Raw genomic sequence first — 21,369 nt, 5'->3', positions numbered from 1 at the left:
AAGCCGACACATAGAAACCACACCTTTTTTTCAGTGATTGAGCGTAGTGAGCTTATCTCTCGTTATTTTGGCTTGTAAATAAGACTGAACGTAATGGATTTTTAGATCCATCACACTTTGAATATATGCTAATCCAATCGTTATTGTTAGTGATTACTCTTACACTAGAGCTATGAATCACGAGTAATTATGAATGACTAACATGAGGTTATATGTATATGTATTGACTAATATATTATTATTCATCAACATAATCACCTTTTAGGGTGATACAATGGTTCCAACGTTTTTCCAATTTTTCAATACCATGTTTATAAAAAAAATTATCTTTCACTTCAAAATAAGCTTCAGTTTCAGCGATGACCTCCTCATTTGAGCCAAATCTTTTTCCCTGGAGCATTTTTTAAGATCAGCAAAGAGCCAGTAGTCACTGGGGGCTAAATCTGGCGAGTATGCGGGGGTGGGGAAGCAGATCAAAGCCCAATTCGTTCAATTTCGCCATTGTTTTCATCGACTTCTGGCAGGGTACATTGTCATTGTCGAAAGCAATCGCGGCACCCACTTGGAAAAAACCTTTTTCATGCTCAATTTTTCATGAAGGCTAGTAAATACACTTCCATATGATATCTGTGTCATCTCAGCAATCTCACGGAGCTTCACTTTACGATCTTTCATTATAATTTTTGTCACTTCACTCACATTTTCCGGTGTAACGGCTTCCACAGGTCTACCCGAGCGTTCCGCGTCATTTGTGTCGGTACGACCACGTTTAAACTCGGCGAACCACCGACAAATCGTTGCTTTTGATGGACAATAGTCCGGATAACATTTTTCAATCCATTGTTTCGCTTGCACGGTGTTTTTACCCATTAAAAAACAATGTTTTATCAAAACACGAAACTCGGTTTTTTCCATTTTTTAAACAAACTACAAAACGACTTTACTCCAACCTGGATAACTCAGCTGTTTCTGGTCGGATCGAACCGTTTCAGGCAAAGGTTAGTACTCCAGAAAGACGTGGTTACTGGTTTACTACGAGCGCCATCTCTGCTTTAGTCTCGGGACTTATTGATCCATGTGTTATGACCACGCTCAAATGTATTATTGCTATTTCACTTGGTTTGAGAAATGTTCCCGAATATGTGTCATAAACGCTGAAGCATGGTTTTGAGAACTACCCGAATCAATCTGAATAAATTGGTGTCAAAAATGAGCCCAAATTAGTATCAGAGGTTATTCCAATCTAAAGGCCAAAACATTTTAATGAGACTGTGTCGAAGTAGAAGTTTTTTATTCGAAGGATTTTGTTATTGGGAAATTCTTGCAAATATTACATATTATTGAATTGAAACCAAGATACCAGATAAAATAATAAACATTATATCTAAAAATACGTTTATGCACCTGAAATATAGGTCAAATTCATGTGTTTTCAACTATTTGTAGAAGAGAATGCATTCAAACAAGTTCCTTTCTCTTCGCTTTGCTTTGTTTAACCTACGTTGAACTGCTATAGACTATAGACTGATCCTGTTGAGTTTTGAGTTCGGTGCTCCAACCAAACTCCGCTAGCAAGTCTCTAGTCCTGTGATTCAATCTGTCTGCTATAAAAATCACAGAAGTTGGGGTGCTCATAAATCTTCCATCTGACATTCATTCATATGCACACGGAAGCGTTTTTTTTTAAACGTATTCCCGAATTGACATGGTAGAAGTTAGAGGGATGCGATTTTGATGAGTGTTATAATGGATATTCAATGCAGATAAGAACTTTGTCACACGTGAGGCACCCGTTTGCCGAAATCAAACATCGCTCAGCGGGTACGACCCCTGAGTGATGATGAACGACAGATATTCCGTATGTTTCTGCTTATAATGAAAGGAAAACGACGATCGGAACAACGATCGATAGTGACTATTTAGAATTTAGTGGTTATACCAATTTTAAAACGTACTATAAAAGCTGCTTCATATTACCGGCGATACTGCATTAGTTCTTCTACGTTGGTGGAGTTGAGATCAGTGTGTAGCATTGTTCTTTTTTGACCTATGATGGAATACATAATTTTGGTAAGTGTTTCAGAGTTGGAGGGTCACTATCTGACAGCTACGGTGGGATGCTTTTGGAAGCCAATGTCAGCCGGTTTACAGTGGTGTTAGATTTTATTGCTTTGCTTTGCGTTGGTTAGGCATTAGGCAGGTGACAGTTTCATGTTTAATTTATGTATACAATCGTGCATTGCAGCTGGTGATACTGGGCTGCGCCTTCGCTCAGCAAAAGCAAGTTCCCAATTTCAATGACGGTCGCTACTACCCAGAACTTTACCAAGGCAAGTACGACGATGGAAAGTACCATCCGGATTCGAGTGGAGCTTATCGTCCCGATGGGTCTGGAAAGTATAGTGGTAAATATGTACCATACGTGTGAGTTCTCGAAGAAATGATCGATTTTCAATTTTTGACTAACGGAATATCGTAATGTCATATTTCAAATCTAGTCATGGTAAATACGGCGAAGGTGGACAAGGTGGCGCTGGCGGAGCCGGATCGGGAATAGGTGGACAAGGTGGACGAGGTGGCGCCGGTGGTGCAGGTAGTTCCGGATCAGGATCCGGTGGTGCGGGAAGAATCGGATCGGGACTCAGTGGAGCAGGAAAAATCGGATCGGGATCTAGTGGTGCAGGAAAAATCGGATCGGGATCTAGTGGTGCAGGAACAATCGGATCGGGATCCAGTGGTGCAGGAAAAATTGGATCGGGAGCCGGTCAACATGGAGTACGTGGTAGTAACAGTGGAGCCGGTTCGGGACTCAACGAACAAAGTGTGCGAGTTAGTAGCGGTGCTGCCGGATCAGGACTCACTGGCCAAACTGTATTAGTTAGTAGTAGTGGAACCGGATCTGCTGGCTTCGGATCACGAATTGGCTCCGGATCTGGAGCAGGATCAAGTGGTGAGTGATAATAATTTTCGAATCTCATTCAGATGTACATTTTAATTTATTACGTGCTCAGGTGCAGGCAGGGTAACTGTTCCGAATTCATTGCCAGTGGTGCCACCGAAGCTTCCCACACAAAAAGCTAAGAAACCAGATGGATTCGGATCAAGCAGCGGCTCCGGCTTTGATCGCATCAAGGAGCAAGTGAAGGAATACAATCAGGATGGTTACTATTACCGTTACTTGACCGAGCAGGATGCTCAGGTGGCCGAAACCGGACGCCTTGAGGATCGTGACTCGGACAATGAAGTTTTGCGTGCAAAGGGATTCTACGAGTATGTCGGAGACGATGGCGTTCGATATCGAGTCGACTACAATGCCGATGAGAACGGATTTGTGCCACAAGGTGTACATTTACCTACTCCTCCACCAATCCCAGACGAAATTGCACGTGCTCTTGAATATGTGCGAAATTTACAGCAATAAGAATAATTTCTGTCCCATCACTTTAGTCAGACTATTCACAGTCCTTTTCCATTGTTTCATTTAAATAATTTATGAATGTTGTCAATAAATCCTTAAATTACTTCTAAGCAGCACCATTAAATAATCCGAAATTGCATTCTAATCGAAAGAATTTTTGGATGATAGTATCTAACCAATTTTTCCCTCATAATCCACACTCCACCTACCGAAGTCATAAAATCGAAACATCCGATACTTTTAGTATATATGCATATTTAATCAGTATAATCATTCTGTTCACAAGAGGTCGTTCACCAATCGACGTCACATTAGCAATAGGAATTCCTGAGTTGAAAACAACACATTAAGAGACATTATTTTAGTGCTTTTGATGATGTCAATGTCTAAGCGTCTCAACGGCAGAAAATCGCAAACTATTTCAAGGTCAAATTGCTGTAGTTCAGGATACCAATATGAAATTATTCCGTCTATGTTCGAGCCTTGATAATAAATCATTTTTGTGAAATTTGATGTTCTATCTCAACAGATGCATTCTGTTCTGAGCGTACCATAATCAGTAAATGGCTAGTGTAACGATCCTTCTGAAACTAAGAACCAATTCAAGGTTGGTGCTCGAACATGACTTGTAACATATGCATATTTTTTAAAATCTTGTTCTTCATTTATGACAAGGCGCTTTATTTCACCCGGTCACTTCTTCGATTCCACATCTTCAGGGTAGCTCAAGAGTAGCAGTCTTATCTATCGCTGAAGTTATGCAGGGAGTTTCTGAGAAATAGTTTCGAACATCTCATCGTAATATTTTTAACTATTTATCGTTTTACTAATATTTGCTTCTTGCTGGATATCAACAAAAGGTTAAACTAAACTGATAACGAATACGAATCTGATGCATGCGAATTGTGCCTCTAATTTTATTGCAATATCAATCAATTGAAACATTTAGCAGAATTCTTCAATTTGAAGCAAACTGTGAATGAATTTACAAGAATTTCGAGATACAGTAAAACATTGATAGATCACGTGTATTCCAATTTCGACGGTGTTTATTCAAATGTGGAATCCAATTGCAAGATTTCAGATCATGAGACAATTGCAATTTCCGTAACGAGTAGCCCCAGAAATGAGGAAAATACGGTGAAAATCAAGTGTTGGAAAAACTATTCAAAGCAAACCCAAGTTTATACAAGTATAAACTTGTATCAAGAAGCTTGTGTTGTACACAGTTGACTGGAAATTTGGATCACAGGGCATCTATTCTTACTGACATACTGAAAAAGTGTACTAATGAATTAGTAACTGAAAAGTATGTTAGTATGAACAGCTCGAGTAGTTGGTACTCAATAGACATCTTACGGTTAAAACGAGAGAGGGATAAACAGTACAAGAGATTCTGTAGAACTAACAATGATAGTCACTGGAGTAAATATACACAAGCACGAAATATTTATTCATGGGCCCTGAAGAAGACTAGATATGAATACATACAGAGGAGAATCGTTCAAAATCAACAAAACAGTAGAGAGTTATGGAAAATTCTCAAACAGCTTACCAAGCCTACACATAGTGCATCGAAACACACAGAACAAATTATATCTGAAAAGTTCAACAGTCATTTCCTAAATAGTGTTCAGCAGATCAATCAAAGTATTGAATTGGTAGGTGAACCTGTTGAAATAACACAGCCGATGAATAACTATTGTAGACTTGATGAATTTCAACCAATCACTTTTGAACAATTGAAAAATATTTGTTTTAATTTGGGAAAATCGACTGGTATTGACAATGTAAACTCAAAGGTGATACAGGATTGCTTTCATGTTGTCGGACACGATCTACTGGATTTGGAAAGAATCTCTGGTGGTTCCTATCCCCAAGGTTACTGGAACGGATACAGCCCATTAACATGTTGCACACGCTGGAAAAATTCTGGAACATGTTGTTAAAGATCAGCTGATTAACTATTTGAACTCTAACAGTTTGCTAATACCGGAACAATCGGGATATCGTAAGGGTCACTCTTGTGAAACCGCTTTGAACCCAGTATTGGCAAAATGGAAGGAGAAAATCGAAGCCAAAGAGAGTATTTTTGCTGTGTTCTTGGATCTGAAGAGAGCCTTTGAAACAATTTCAAGACCTTTATTGTTGCAGACATTACGGCGTTTTGGCATCGGGGGAATGGCACATGAATGGCTTGGAAACTATTTATGTGGTAGATCTCAAAAGACTGTTTCCAACGATGTAGTGTCTAATTCCCTCGGCAATTCACTTGGTGTGCCTCAGGGAAGTGTGTTAGGTCCTATATTTATTATGTATATTAATGATATTAAGCGAGTCTTATGTTTCTGTGATATAAATTTGTATGCTGATGATACTGTTCTGTTCATTACGGCTAAAGATGTCAATGAAGCTGTTGCACATTTAAACGAGGATCTAAGTTCGCTGGTTCGATGGTTAAAATTTAAGCAACTGAAACTAAACGTCGCGAAAACTAAATATATGGTTATTTCTTCTGTTAGCACCGGTCATGACGCCAACGTGGAAATTGATGGTGAAACTATTGATCGCGTTAGAGAAATGAAGTATCTTGGAGTCATAATTGATGAAAAGTTAACATTCAAATCTCATATCAATAACGTCATCAAGAAGATTGCCAAAAAGTATGTATTGAGTCGTTTGAAAAATGACTTAACGACCCATAGTAAGATTCTTTTGTATAAAACAGTCATTTCACCACACATTGACTTTTGTCCATCCATTCTGTTTCTTGCTAATAACACACCAATTTTGAGATTAGAGCGACTGCAAAATAAAATCATGCGATTAATTCTAGTAGATGTAGTAGATATACCTCCTCAGATTTTCTACTGACCGCATTACAATGGCTTTCAGTGAAACAGAGAATTTACTACTTAACCATGGTATTTATTTTCAAGATATTAAACGGCATGCTGCCTCGATATTTGTGTGATCGAATTGAAAGAGGAACTGATTTGCATAGGTACAATACTAGAAACGCATCGGATGCTAGAACACCAAGCTTTCTGTTAGCCAGATCGCAAAACTCATTATTGTACAAGGGAATAAGTTTTTTTTCAATTCGATGCCAAGAGGAATCAAACGCGTGACGACATTGCTGGAGTTCAAAAAGTTATGTATTTCACATAAAGTCCGCTTTGGAAGCAAATATTTTGATAGTTAGTTCAAGTTTTTTGTTTATATATATTATTGTGAGACGTGTTAAGTTACTATGTTCGGTATGATGATGATGGATTATAACTATATTATAATAGGGTGATACCCTCGAAATCATAGAGATAATGCAGTGTGCCTTCTTAAATATATCATCAGATAAAAAGAATAAAATAGGCTGTAAGAATACCAAGAAACGATTGCTATTTGAGAATCACAAAACTACTACTCATTTAAGTCAGTTCATGTATATACAATAAACGCACTGTTATGAAATTTCCCAAAACCTTAAATTGTCCATTATTTCTCCATCATAAATATCTTTTTTGATATAATCGATTTTAAAGAACGTCCCAGAAAGTATGGACGCACTTTGATTTCACTGTAAATAATTCACAAGTGTTGGATATTCAAATTTTATTCGATATACTGATAAAATTAGACTACAACAACAGAATATTATTCCCAATATTTGCTACTTTGCCATTGTAGACTAACTGGCGCACCTTCTTGCGAACGTTCCTCATTGAATTCCGCACAGACTTCTTGGCGACAAGTTTTGACACTTTTTTCCAATCTTTTTCGAACTGTTGGATGGTTTCGGCTGCCGAGACATGTTTCCTAAGATGTGCCTTCGTAAATGCCCAAAATTCCTCAATTGGTCGAAGTTGTGGGCAATTTGGTGGATTCATGTCTTTTGGGACGAAAGTGACATTTTTGGTAGTATACCATTCTACCGTTGATTTCGAGTAGTGGCAAGAGGCAAGATCTGGCCAGAAGACAACAGGATCCTTGTTGCTTCGAATCATGGGTAGAAGTCAATTTTGTAAACATTCCTTGATGTATATTTCGCTGTTCATTGAAGCAGTGGTGATGAAAGGTTTCGAAATCTCACCGCAGCTACAAATTGCTTGCCAGACCATAGCTTTCTTGCCAAATTTTTCTACTTCAATCGATGTATCGGACTGGTTTAACACTTGCCCTACTAGTGGTCTAGGCAAGGATTTGTAATCGGATTTCACGTAGGTTTCGTCGTCCATGATTATGCAGTTCAAATTTCCAGCAAGAATCGTATTGTACAGCTTTGGAACCCTCGGCCTGATAGATGCTTCTCGTTTCGACTACGTTTTGGTTGTTTCTGCTTCTTATAGGTTCGAAGATTCAAACGTTCTTTAGCACGAAGAACATTTGACTTCGAAGTGCCCACTTTTTTTTACCACATCCAGAACTGAAACCTCCTTCTTTTGCTCGAACGCCTTCAGTATACTTTTATCCAACTGAGGGTTAGCAGGACCTTTTTTTCTAACCGTTTTCGGTTTATCCTCAAAGGTGTTATCCTCACCGAACTTCCTGATTGCATTTCGCACGGATTTTTCACTTACTCCTTCCATTTTTGCTATCTTTCTCTGTGACATTCCGCGTTCTGTGCACCATTTGTACACAATTTTTCGACGTTGTGCTGCTGAAAGTCCACGCATTTCGAAACAAACTAATGAAAACAAATAAACAACTGCACAAGTGGTTAGAGAAGAGTGTAAACAATAGGACGCAGTCATAAAAATTGACAGATTATGATCCATTGCGAAATGGCAGCGGTTTTTGGTTGTGTCCATACTTTCTTAGACAGTGTTTAGGTTTTATTTTCTAAATAAAATAAAATAAAAACACCTTCTCTAAAAAGCCCCAATATTACCTTAAACATTTCCGAAGACATCCAATCAGAGATTTACCTAACCCCTAACGGAAGTCGTCCATCAGCACTGAATCTACTGCAGAATTTAAATTCCTTGCATGCATTCGTCACATCAAAGATCCCGTAACATACTCAGACTAAACAATTCTTTTTTCTTCCCCATATTTGCAACCCATTAGTAAGCTTCCTAGTTTTTCATATGAACACTAAAGTATCAATACTGCAGTTTTGTACGAAATTGTTTCAGTTCGATAAGCGTCACCATGTGAATACGCGTTCTCTTACAATATTATTACTTTCACGTATATACGATGAACGATAAAATTGTAACACTATTTAACACTCTTATTTGTATAAGCTAATGTAAAATTACACCATTAGAAAAACAGGCGAGAGGGAACGCGGTCGAAATGAGCTCACCTACACCAAAAAACATGATAATAAAATCGAGCACCTTGTCTTTATACACCTGTGTAGGTCAACTGATAAAAAAGCTAAGTGAATGAATCAAAAATAGATTTCCAATTTAAATAGCAAAGATAATTACCATACGATTAGCATCTATTTCCTATCTTTCAGAATAGCCCTTATGGACCATCACAAGCCAGTTTACGACGAAAAAATGGAAATTCGAAAGCCAATGAACTTAGTCTATCGAAACACGATGGGTAACACGGTCGTCCTTCGCGCAGCTGACTTTGGGCACATGAAATTTAGAACATTCCGTCTACTCTGATAATCTAACGTTCGATAGGTTTTCAATATTCTTATCTGCTCCAGCAGTTACAAGTCAGTCCACATTCCAGTCCACATTAACATTAGCATACTAATTAAACATTACATGACAGATTGAATACGCAATCTCTCCGATGACTGCCTAGTTTAATGGTGCCGAGGCAGATTAGAAAGAAAACGAAAATTTAATTAGCGAAATTAAATCGTTCTAATCAGTACTGGTCCTGTTTTGACGATATTCGCATGGATCAGGGAAACTCCTGCGAGCAAAAGTAGGATGCAAACCTTATCGCTGTTCGATAGTAGAAGGAAAACGCGTGACATGTGACATGTTTCGAATTTTGGAATGCTTTTTACAGAAGAACAACGGTTCGGTTACTATACGCTCATCACCTTAACCCGGAAATGCTCTGCTTTTGTTCATTCCTGTATGTCCAACTCATTTTCAAGGTAATACTGGTTGATTTCCTCTCCAGGATATGATCAAAGAAACCAGATCTGGTGTGCTAAGCTTTTGGAAGATGTTTCTTATTTGCATAATTTGAACCAGTTCACCCGGAATTTTTTTTTAGGATGACCACTTTTATTTAAAATCTTCTGTCGGTTTCGCAGATTATCTAACACTGAAATGTCCATTGACTTGTTGCTCAGCGTGATATACAAACACTTTTTTCGTTTATACTGTTAATAAATGTACCCTAATAACACACTGTATTACACCTTCCAACATATCTCAAATCCGGTTAATGAATTCAATCTGAACATAAGCCAAGTTCCAACATCATTGCTTTCAACATAAATCAACCAAAGACCGCATGAATAATTAATTACCGAGTCGATCTCACCTGTTTCGTGTAATTCCTAATGAGATGTCTTCAAAGGTGTGATTTACGAGTCGGAAGTCTCAATTTTTATACGATGACGCCATCATTCGAGCAACATAGGATCACAAAGCATTGTCATAATTCGGGAGCCACTTCATTTCGAGATCAATATAAAAAATCACATTCGTCCCAAAAAATAAAGTTCAACTTGCTAATGAAAAATGTTAATTTTGTATTCCTACCGATGATGGGTTGAAATGGGATAATTTCTAAGCGACAACCTTGACATTGAAATATCGATTCGAACAAATGTAACGCCGAAGAAGTTTTGTAACACACAATCATCGCTAACGGTTTCCGGCGCGAAAAAAAAACCTTCGGTTTTTATCGATTTTGCCATTCCTTCCATCTCAATTCGTGAGCGGAAACCAAGTGAACAAATTTTTAACATACTACCTTTCCTAGGAATGGTATTTCTGAAAACCTTCTTAGTAGTATATTTCGCAATTCACAATAACTGTGTGTCAACACTCGAACATCATCGAGCAATCATTCGTGAGAATGAGATAATTAATTGTAGCAACAGTTCGATAAGGTGAGCATATTGGACATGAGGACATAAACTCTAAACAATCGTGCGTTGATCAATTATAGATTTGGAGAGACTTCTTCGTCGGATCAATTTTCAGTTTGTTCAAGTTAAATACACGGACTAAGTGTCAAATCACGAGAGGTAGGACCGAGTTCTTCCTGGACTTTGGGTATATAAACTAGAGCATAGTTTCTACTCATCACTTCATTAGATTAGCTTAAATCGTAACCATTTCGGAACGAATAGTTCACATTTTTTTCGTAGTAGTCTTCAAACAATAGTGTACAATTATGAAGTGTCTAATTGTGGTAAGAAGTTTCAACAATGCTAAAAAATTAGAAATAGATCAATTGTTGAAAAAATTGAAAACTTACACTTGATTTTGAATTACATAATTACATCGAATCTAGATGAATAGTGTGACACCATAACGTTCGGAATGTTCTATAATTGTGTCTTTTCAGTTACTATCGGTGACAGTGGGCTGTGTTCTGGGACAGGGGGGCCTTGAGGATGGACAGTATCACCCGGAGATAATCAACACTAAATATGACGATGGACAGTATCATAGTGGCACATATCGCAGCGGCCAAAGCACCGGTGGTGGTATGTAAAACAGTTAACAGTTCACAGTAATGGTGGTATGCAATCAAACGATTTTTATCAACAGCTCAAACAATCTCAGTTCAGTCGAGCAGTTCCTCAAGCGGCTCTGGTGGTGCTGCGCAATTTAATTCTGCCTCCCAATTTAGTTCTGCCGGACAATCTGGTGCCGGAGCACAATTTGATTCAGCATCTCAAAGTGGATCAGCATTCCAAAGCAGTTCTGGTTCCCTGAGCGGTTCAGGTTCCCAGGGTGGCTCGGTTTTCCAGAGTAGCTCTGCTATCAAAAGTAGCTCGGGTTCCCAGAGTGGTTCTGCTTCGCAAAGCAGTTCATCTTCTCAAGGTGGCTCTGCTTCTCGAAGCGGTTCTGGTTCCCAATCGGATGCACAGGCCGTCGTCAAAGAAGACATTCGTACCATCAACGAGAATGGCTACAGCTACAAACTTTCGATCGACAATGGTATTGAACTGTCGGAATCCGGCCAGATCGACCATTCTGCTGCCAATGCACCGTTGCGTGCCAAGGGATACTATCAGTTCCTTGCTCCCGATGGAGTCCTATATCGCGTAGATTACGTTGCTGACGAAAACGGATTCCAGCCCACAGGTGATCATCTGCCGACACCACCCCCGATACCGGAAGAAATTCAGAAAGCACTGTCCGGTCTTCTTAAGCCAGGCCGAAAATAGAGGATTACACTTTAAGATATTAGCTGTAACCCACCTGTGTTCAAATACGCAACAAAGAGATCAAAAACGAATGATTCAATAAAACTCTTCTAATGACAAATATATAATATTTGAGTTGTATATCACACCCAGCCCTATTCGATTAATCCAGCGACTAATTTGATTGAAAAAAACTGAGAACAAAAGCAAAACTTAACATATGTAAAGGTGAGGTAGATAATACCCAAACTACTACAATGGAGTCTACACCACCACCGACACAAATCTCGGTATTTCCACTCGCTATCACTTCCGGTTCCGAAGATATAATGGTATGAGTGACGCTCGAATTTCTTGGAAATGGCTAAACCGATTCCAATAAACATAGACTCGATTGAAAGCTATTACTTGGTCACTCATTAAGTTCGAAGGTCAAATCGCTTTCACTTCTGGTTCCGAAGATATAATGATATGAGTGACGTAGCCGACAACAATATTTTGTTATTTTACATTTATTTTCATGCACATATTTGGAGCAGGCAATTGAATGGAAATTTACATTACAAAACGAAGCGGTTTGTAAATATACAGTCTTTTTCAATGAAAAACTAAATGAATTTTTATGTAGTTTTACATCAATCATGGTGTTAAATCAGATATTCGTTTCAAGCAAAGTCTTGGCATTGCATTCCTTTCGTGGAATTTGGCCTTTCTATTTCTTCGCAGCCGATTCTTAGTGTACAGAATCATTGCATGGCTAGTACTTTTGATCCTACTGACACTAAGAATCCTTCCAGGTCGGTGCTCGAACATACGACAACTGGCTTGTAAGACCAGCGTCCTATGCATTGAACCGCCAACCCGGGACTTATATCTATTTCATGTAAGTTTCATCTTTTCTTTCTGTGTTGGTAGTTCTGACATGGATACATTCATAAACGAAATAAGAATGCGTGTGACGTAAAGTCAAGACACGCTGTATGAATTTACACTGGTGGCGCGAGGTGGCGGGAGTGAAGACTTGAAAGCACTAATTCGAAATACCATTGAATTCCATTAATATTGCATATGTCAAAATACGAAGTATAACCAACGCAATAATACAGATACGTATTTCGGATGTTAATTACACCCTTCTTCAGTGATACTAGTTAAAGACTTGATATCACATTGATTAACATTTAAATGTGAGCTTTCTGCCACGGCATAACATATGTTTACGTATATCGAGATGTAAATTTAAATTGATTGTGACTCTCCTTTTGTGTGCATCAATAGAGACGTAAATTTACATGATTTTTTCGTGCTGTGCATTTATGGTTGGGTTGATTGTTGTCTCGCGAATTTAAGTATGACGGCCGGGATCCAAGCATCTGAATATTGAAACGAAATAAGGCTCGGAATTTTATTGCTGAGTTAAGATGTGATGCTTTCGGGTACACAGTTTAAATGTATAAGTTATCATTATAAATATTAGAATAAACTTTGTACTCGGGAACTGCAATTGCCACTCTTGGAAAAAATGAAATTTATGCTTGACGTAAACTCAAACATGTCATAATTTCTTCGGTGATGACACAATATTACATCTTCTAACACGTAAACATAAATTTTGCGCCTGTATCCATGTAATCTTCAACTAAATTAACTAAAATCATCAACTTAATGGTATGACTTACCTCTACGAGGTCCCGAACAGTCTGCTGTTAATAAAACCTCCAACCCCCGAGAGGATTTAGAGATCTTACAAAAGCGACACCATTCTGCACTCTCGGAAGAATGCAGAACGACTCGCAGTATGTACGAGCAGAAGTAAATTCGGTACCCCCCAAAGGATGCCAAACAATCTGCTAAACCCTATTTTAGGTGAATACAGAAGGGATTCATTCACTCCAGGAAGAACGATGAACCCTTCTGACTATAGCTCCTTACCACATTGGGTAAGAAACGAGAGAATATCCTTCAATTTTAGCTCCGCATACACAGACTCAACCATGTATGGAGAACCAAAAACCCGGATACGTAGCTGCGTCAATGCGGGACAGTTACATATCAGATGATATGAAGTACCATAATCGCATTTACACAAATCACACGAATAATACTCAGCACGTTGAATAGTAGCCATGTGATAATTGAGTTTGCAATGTCCAGTCAGAGCTCTGACCAGAATACTTCAATGATACTTGGAGAAATGCAGTAGACACTTTGACATTTTCAGATTTAAATCTGGTAGAAATGCTTTTGTCTGAGCGCAAGTTTGCAAGCTGCGCCAGTAGCTGGCATGTTTGGATGCAGCCCAAGAACGTATCTTGTGCTTTATCCAACTAGTTGAAAGTGGTAAAGCTGGTTCAGGACCAACGAAATCATTCGTTGCACCAGCTCTAGCCAACTCATCAGCCCATTCATTTCCAGTTATACCAGAATGGCCGGGTACCCATAAGAAGTAAACAGCATTTGAAATGCTGAGGTCTTCAATTTGAGTTCGACATGCGATCACTAGATTCGACCGTGAGTCATTCGAACTGAGTGCTTTTAAGGCTGCCTGACTGTCGGAACAAAAATAAATACGTTTACCACAGATCCTCTGCTGAAGTGCCGATTGTACTTCACACAGAATTGCGTAGATTTCTGCTTGGAACACAGTACAGTATCTACCAAGTGAATGAGACTGCTCCAGCCTCATTTCACGACAGTAGACACCAGCACCAGCACGACCTTTCAACAGAGAACCGTCCGTAAAACAAACTATGTGTTCATCAAGTTGTCGTTCCAGACAACCAGGCAACCATTCCTCACGAAGAGGATAGCTCACATTGAATGTTTTAAAAGGAAAACTGCATGTGAGAGTTAGGTCACTAGGAGTGAGTAAATACTCATCCCACGTAACCATTTGAGACCACAAGCGAGTGTGGCTGGTAGCATAATCTAATGGGTTACTGTTCCAAAGCCCTGTAACCCTAAGACGGTATGCACAAGATAATGCTTCTTGTTTTAGGAACACATGTAGTGGTTTAATACACAGTAGCGCCCCTAGAGCAGCATTAGGAGTTGTCGTGAATGCTCCTGTCATCGCCATTAGGACCATCCTTTGGAGATGATTTAGCTTTGACTGAACTGTCGCGACTTCTCCTTTCTGCCACCATACAAGACATCCATATGCTAAAATTGGTCTAACAATAGTTGTGTAGATCCAATGAATATATCTGGGTTCGAGTCTCCATGACCCTCCAAAAGCTCGTCCGCATTGGCCGAAAGCCATGCAAGCTTTTTCAATCCTGAAGTCAATGTGAGCAGACCAATTCAGTTTTGAGTCAAGAATAACCCCGACGTATTTAACTTGATCGACCACAGTGACCTCTGAACCAAAGACCTCCAACGGACGAGCTCCTGTAATTATCCTACGATGAGTGAAAAGCACCATTGATGTTTTGCCCGGATTTACAGATAATCCAACCTGACAACACCATTGTTCCACAGATCGCAGGGCTTGCCGCATTAAATCAAAGAGAGTGTTAATGCTTATACCGGTCATCAATATATGATAATCGTCGGCAAAACCATAAGTCGGAAATCCAAGGTTATTAAGTTTCCTTAACAAACCATCAGCGACTAGGTTCCATAAAAGTGGGGATAGTACACCACCTTGAGGAAAAACCCAAGATATTCCGTTCACGACTGCAATGTTTAACCTCCTGCAGCCATTCAGCCATCGGCACGGAAATACACCTTGACTTAGGAGTTCCTATTTTTGTGGCCTTTTACGACATGGAACAGGAAACCAGTGGATCAATTCTTGGTAAAAAAATATTTCCGCCGGATACCACACGGCTTACCTGTTTGGTGGACTTATACCACCGGTACAGGTGGACCGTAGCGTTATTCTTAGCCAGTTGGGAAACCGCTACCGACACTACACGGCTATCTAGGCTGCTCAGAGAGGGAAGTTAACATTGATGGTCAAATTCCATGGATGGCCGAGCAGCCGGAGCCGCGTCACAAGTCTTTCAGCAATTGCCGCGTTAAGGATTTACAAGTTTACGTGATGAATAAAGTTCATGTTTGACATCTTTCATTGGTTCATATATCTACGCAATTACATATATTTAAACTGGAATAATGAACATGTTAACAAACATCTGGTAGGAATCAAACGACGTTCGTTCAACTCTGTAATCTTTCTCTATAGAAAGGATATATAAATTCTGGAAAACTGACTTTTGACTTTTGGATTTCCGGAGACTCCTAGTGTAATAAAGCATTCGACTCAGTTTAACGAGATCGAAGAATGTCTTGTGTGCGAATTCTGCTTCAACAAATATCGCTACACTTTGAACGCAGTTTTCAAAATTTTCGGGAATTTCTCGAATCAATTTGAACAATCCCGAATGAGTTTGTGTGCATTTTGTCAAGAAATTTGTGCCAAAAATTTGTGAAACTGTTTGAATGACAAGAAATAGTCATTATCACACTACTAGGTGGATCAATTTTTAGAATCATAAAAAGCATTTGTTCTTCGTGCTTAATGTATGAAGCTATAGTAGCATTCAACAAGCCTAAGTTAGCTGAAATCGGGTCAGCCATCTCCAAGACAATTGGGCGGATAAAAAAATCTATTTAGTTTCTGAGGCGAAATCAGAGAGAAAAAAATGTATGGTCGAAATATCTATTGAAGTTTGTTCGTATATTTTTTATTTATTTTTAATATCACACATTGACAAATTTCGCGCCAATCCGGACATATTGGGAGTACAAATTAGTTTGGTCTGTTTTCAAAAGATGGCTCTGGCTTTTATGAATATTGAACAGTAACAGCTGATGACATTGATATTCAGTACATATTGCTTCGAGATTTTATGAAAAAAATATTTTTCAATGTTAATTAACATTTTCGATGTTTCATTAATGAAGGTTTCTGCGTTGAACCGACAGGCCTCGCTCTGAACAACCAAAAGAAAGAAGACAAACAGTTGGAGGCAAGATGATGAAGATCCGAACGCAAGAGAAACATTCAGAATCATTGAAAGTGGCTCAACAAGCAGTTTCTGTACGATTAATATCCATGGGAATGATTCAAAAGCAAGGCAGTTGGAATAAAGTGATTATCCTGCATGACAACCCTCGGCCTCATGTCGCAAAAGTTGTTAATAAATATTTGGAAACGCTCAAGTGGGACATTTTGCCGCTCCCGTCATATTGCTCCTTCTGATTACTAGGGTCCCGACGGATGCAGCCCGATCTGGCTCGGTTGATTTCTTTCGCAGAAATCTAAAATTGGTTTCAAACTTGGATCACCTAAAAATTCAAAATTGCCTGAGAGGTGGGAAAAAGTTGTAACTAGCGATGGACGATACTTTTTTTTTATTTAAAAGATATTTTATTCAGGCCTATTTGCGTACAAGCTTTACGTTGAGTTTTCAGATAAATTTTTTTTTGTGTTGGATCTCACCCTTTTTCTAGAGGGAGAGGAGCTTCCATTTTCCTCCTGCGAGAATTGAGGGGCAGTTTGTTCGTGATTCGTCTCGTCATCCATTGCCGTGGTATTGTGGTTGATTTCGTTGCTAGTTGCTGTAGATGCGACTTGTTGTACAATGTTTGCAGTTGCTGGTTGGTTAATTGCAGCTGGTGTACTTTGTTCTATAGGGGATACGTTGGATGGTTCCGTTGTAGGGGATGCTTCACTGTTGTTGGTGACTGTCACAGGTGTACTGGGGTTGCTTGGGGTTGGTGTGAAGGAAGCACCGTTGTCCTTTGGTATAGTTGTCTCCTTGTCCGGTTTATCACATGGCTTACCGTAGTGAACAGCTTTTTGGCAATATTGACATGTGGCCATCTGATTGTCATAGGTAACAAGTGATTTGCACGGAATTCTTGTATCTTGACCGAAAATCACATAAGAAGGTATAGGCCTCTTCAAGTGTATACGTAACAAAAGTACGCCATTTAGAATACCGGGGAAAAAATTCTTCCACTTTTCTTTTTCGATAGAGAGAATCTCTCCGTATTGGACATAGTTGCGCGAATATAAGGATCGATGACGCTTGAGTGAAGATCATGCACACGCACTTCTATAGTACTATCTTCCATATATACTGGAATGTTGTACTTGATATTTTCATGCTCCACATAGTGCACATTATTATTGTCTTTAACGAATTGAATTGCATCCAACTCTTTATAGAACTGGATATAAACAACATTATTGGTCTTATTGCATTGAAGTAAATGCACACGTTTAATGTCAAGATGCATTTGCTCCTTAAGCAAACCTTCAAGTTCTCGTATCGAAGGTCGAATTTTGCACTGTCTGAAGTTAACAATAATTGTATTCTTTCGTACCGGCGGTAGCTTTTGTTCGTTTGGTTCACTCATTTCGAGATCGTTCTATTGATCACTGCACTATACTGTACTATACTATACTGTATCGACTGACTTGGATGAGATGTAAAACCGAACTGATGGACGGACGATACTTTATTTTTTAAATTTTTTTTATTTTGAAATAAATGCATTTTCGACTGCAATTAATGTGTACTCCCAATAAGTAGGCAGCCTTTTCTAAAAATTAAATGAAACGTTCTGGGCATGCAGACTTCGTCACAATAACTGTGCATAACTAGACAAGTTTTCGAGTAACAATATTGCAAAAATTCTAATTTAATCATACACAGGAAAAAATATAGAATGTCGACTTCTTTTATGCTTAAAATCGGATAAATAACATATTGGATTAGTTTTTGAATAAAGAAATGAACAAATCAGTTCGGACAAGAAAAATATTTTAATGAAAACCTTTTCTAATAGAAAGTGGTAAGTTTGCATGCAAGCCATGCAATGGTTCTGTATGGTAAGAATCGGCTGCAAAGTCTGATGTTGAAACAGAATGTCAATTTCCATGGAAGGAATGTAACACCAGGGTTTTATTTGTATTAGATAAGTTTATAAATAAATTAACAAAATCCATCTCTCGAAGAAACAAAAATGAATAAACTCGAACGACATGAAAAAAACGAAACGAACATATCTGATATTAGATGAATCCTTCGTAAACCAGGAAAGACCGCAAATATAAGTGAAATTTATACAAATAAGGAATCTCAATTATTTACTTACAGTCGTTTTACGGATAAAACAGAAAATAAATCTTTGAAGTACCGACTTTCAAAGGACAAAATATATCCTCAAGGTAATAACCAAATCATCTAACAATCTCCTCTTATGGGTTGAAGACCCTACTCAAGTTTTAACAATATATTATATCATAATCCTATAAATATAGACATTAATATAATGAATGGCGGTTAGTAATAATCTATGTCTCTGGGCAGTCTGATCGAGACAAATCGCTTCGAACCGCAGCTTGAATATGCCCGAGACCGCTTCAGACGATCGACTTGCCTTGTGTAGTGCATCCGAGGTGCTGCATTTATTGCGTTGTTGTGAACACTGGCTGGTTTATGGGTTTTATATTAAATTAGAAACGTCACGTATACCTTGAACATGAACGATTTTATGAGGAAAATCTGTATTTAAAAGGATTTAAAATATTTGGAAGCATAGGTACAGTAAGCTGATGAAGTATTGCAGTAGTGTAGTGTGAATTATCAATTACATATGAATAATTTCGATAGTTGTTGGAATTTACTAAATGTACAGTAAATCTAATGTACTCTAATATACAGAATTTTTTTTTTGCTTTTTTGATGATTATGTTTGCTTTTTAGTTGAAATAGAACAATAAATGATAATATTTTTGAGTAAAAATATCGATCATTCATTAAAAAATATAAAACATGTGAATAACCTGTTCCAACATTCCATACGACGCATCTCACCCGAACTTGAAAATTTATTTTTAATATAAATGTCACGAACAAATTATATTTATTATTTAACTCAGAGTAATTTATCATTATGCAGTAGGATCCTCTTATTTATAAAAATAATAAGTGAATTTCCGATTCACTTTGCCGATGCGTAGGGTGCTGATCTTACAAGCCAGTTGTCGTATGTTCGAGCCTCGACCATGTAATGATCCTGTACGCTATGAATCGGCTGCGAAGTCTGTTGGAACAGAAAGGCCAAATTCCACAAATGGAATGGAATGCCAAGACTTTGCTTTGAAGTTCCGATTCAGAAACTAGTTTTCAGGAAATCGATTCTTAATGAGGTGAATCTTTTCACCCGGATTTACCCTATTAAATTACCTCATTGTTATCTAAGCGAACGAGCATTTTAAATTTGTTGGACAGGATATCCCCAATAAATGGATTTTATAAAATTTTAATTATTATTAAAAGAAAATTTTTATTCCTTGGCGGGGAAACGACGACATTGTGTTATTAGATTTGTGCCACAGACTAACAGACATGACAGTATGAGTAAATTCTTATAAAAATAATTTTTCGTGATGCACTCGTTCCACCTATATTGTACTGCGCGAGCTATTTACTATCGGTACAGCCCTTGTGTTATGTAAAAGTTTTTTTATTAGTTGGTACCCCCTCGTTTGTCAACACCGATCAGCTGCTTGCAGGGATGCCTGATTTCATCATAATATTTGAAAATGAAAAATTAAGTAGCGGCTGACCAGAAGTAAGTAAATATTGTAGCAAAACGGGTTCAATTTTGTATTGCGTTGAAGGATGAGAAGTAGGCACAATTCTGTATATAGTTTTGGCAATATATATTCAATCTATATCCTGCATGAAATTCGCATGGACGTATACAAATCAATACATTACAGGTAATTCTGTATGAATGGCAACTCTGTTGGTAAATGAAAAAAATAAACACAGTCTAGATGACAGACAGGATGTTTTTGATAGGGTAACGTGGCGCCATCATGCCATATGCGAGTACTGTCCAAACTAAAGGAATATTCGAAATGACCGTTGAAATGATTAAAGAATCTAATTTGAGTGTCCTGTCTGTTAGTCTGTGTTTGTGCGTCACTGTGTCGTTTATAATTTTTCTACCGAACTTGTACGCGGAACATGAAACGTACTTTTTCTACTACTTTCAAATTGAAATTTAATTTAAAAATAAGCAAATGGTAGCAAATAAATGCCATAAAAATTACTAGGGTTGGCCTTCTCATGCAATTCCTTTATTTCGCTGTTAAATTTTATCAGTATTTTGATCTATGAAAACCATTTAGGGCACCATTCTACATTCTCCTCTTCGTACGATTTGATGTGAGACTTTCACTTCCAAACAAGACAAAGAAAGCTCAATTTATGTATCGAAATGCTTTGAAACCGAAGATCTACATCTACATCGATTGTTGTTTTGTCTATTATCCATAAGCATACATTCTCTCTTCGTCTTCGTCTTCGTTACCATTTGCTTATTTTAAATTTGAATTTGAAAGTAGTAGAAAAAGTACGGTTCATGATCAGCGTACAAGTTCGGTAGAAAAATTATAAACGACAAGAATTTTAACAATTTTATAAATCTTTTGTTCCTGCGATCTTATATATCTCAACATTACTTCAAACAATGTAATTGGTTTTACAAAAAATGATACCTATATTTTGAATCTTGAAAAAAACAACCTTTAGGGCATGTTCAGGAGTCTTCCAGCTCTAGATGCATAATTTATGTCTGTTTTAAAATTTAAATCTGGTTCATTGAAATC

At 38.1% G+C, this 21,369-nt stretch overlaps 2 protein-coding genes across 2 annotated transcripts in view; both read left to right on the top strand.

Moving 5' to 3' along the window:
• The window catches only part of LOC131429221 (uncharacterized), a 54,516-nt gene extending 51,069 nt beyond the window's left edge, over positions 1-3,447 (top strand). The window contains exons 4-6 of the mRNA XM_058593271.1: positions 2,246-2,424; positions 2,499-2,950; positions 3,012-3,447. Coding sequence (XP_058449254.1) covers positions 2,246-2,424; positions 2,499-2,950; positions 3,012-3,421 — 1,041 coding nt within the window. The 3' untranslated portion in view covers positions 3,422-3,447. The remainder of the gene's footprint in view (positions 1-2,245; positions 2,425-2,498; positions 2,951-3,011) is intronic.
• Positions 3,448-10,747: 7,300 nt separating this feature from the next.
• LOC131429220 (pupal cuticle protein 20-like) lies at positions 10,748-11,750 on the top strand. Its single transcript, XM_058593270.1, has 3 exons — positions 10,748-10,765; positions 10,922-11,063; positions 11,128-11,750. The coding sequence occupies exons 1-3, from the start codon at positions 10,748-10,750 to the stop codon at positions 11,748-11,750; spliced, it is 783 nt and encodes a 260-aa protein (XP_058449253.1).
• The last annotated feature ends 9,619 nt before the right edge of the window (positions 11,751-21,369 follow it).

This window comes from Malaya genurostris, chromosome 2, assembly GCF_030247185.1.
Source record: "Malaya genurostris strain Urasoe2022 chromosome 2, Malgen_1.1, whole genome shotgun sequence".
Lineage (NCBI taxonomy): Eukaryota > Metazoa > Arthropoda > Insecta > Diptera > Culicidae > Malaya > Malaya genurostris.
The sequence above is the reverse complement of the archived record's forward strand: the minus strand, read 5'-3'. Positions and strand labels throughout refer to the sequence as shown.

What these genes read in the sequence shown, in the direction of transcription:
- LOC131429220 (XM_058593270.1), top strand. An exon ending in CGGCCAAAGCACCGGTGGTG is followed by an intron (nt 11,064 to 11,127) that starts GTATGTAAAACA and finishes TTTTATCAACAG; the next exon opens with CTCAAACAATCTCAGTTCAG.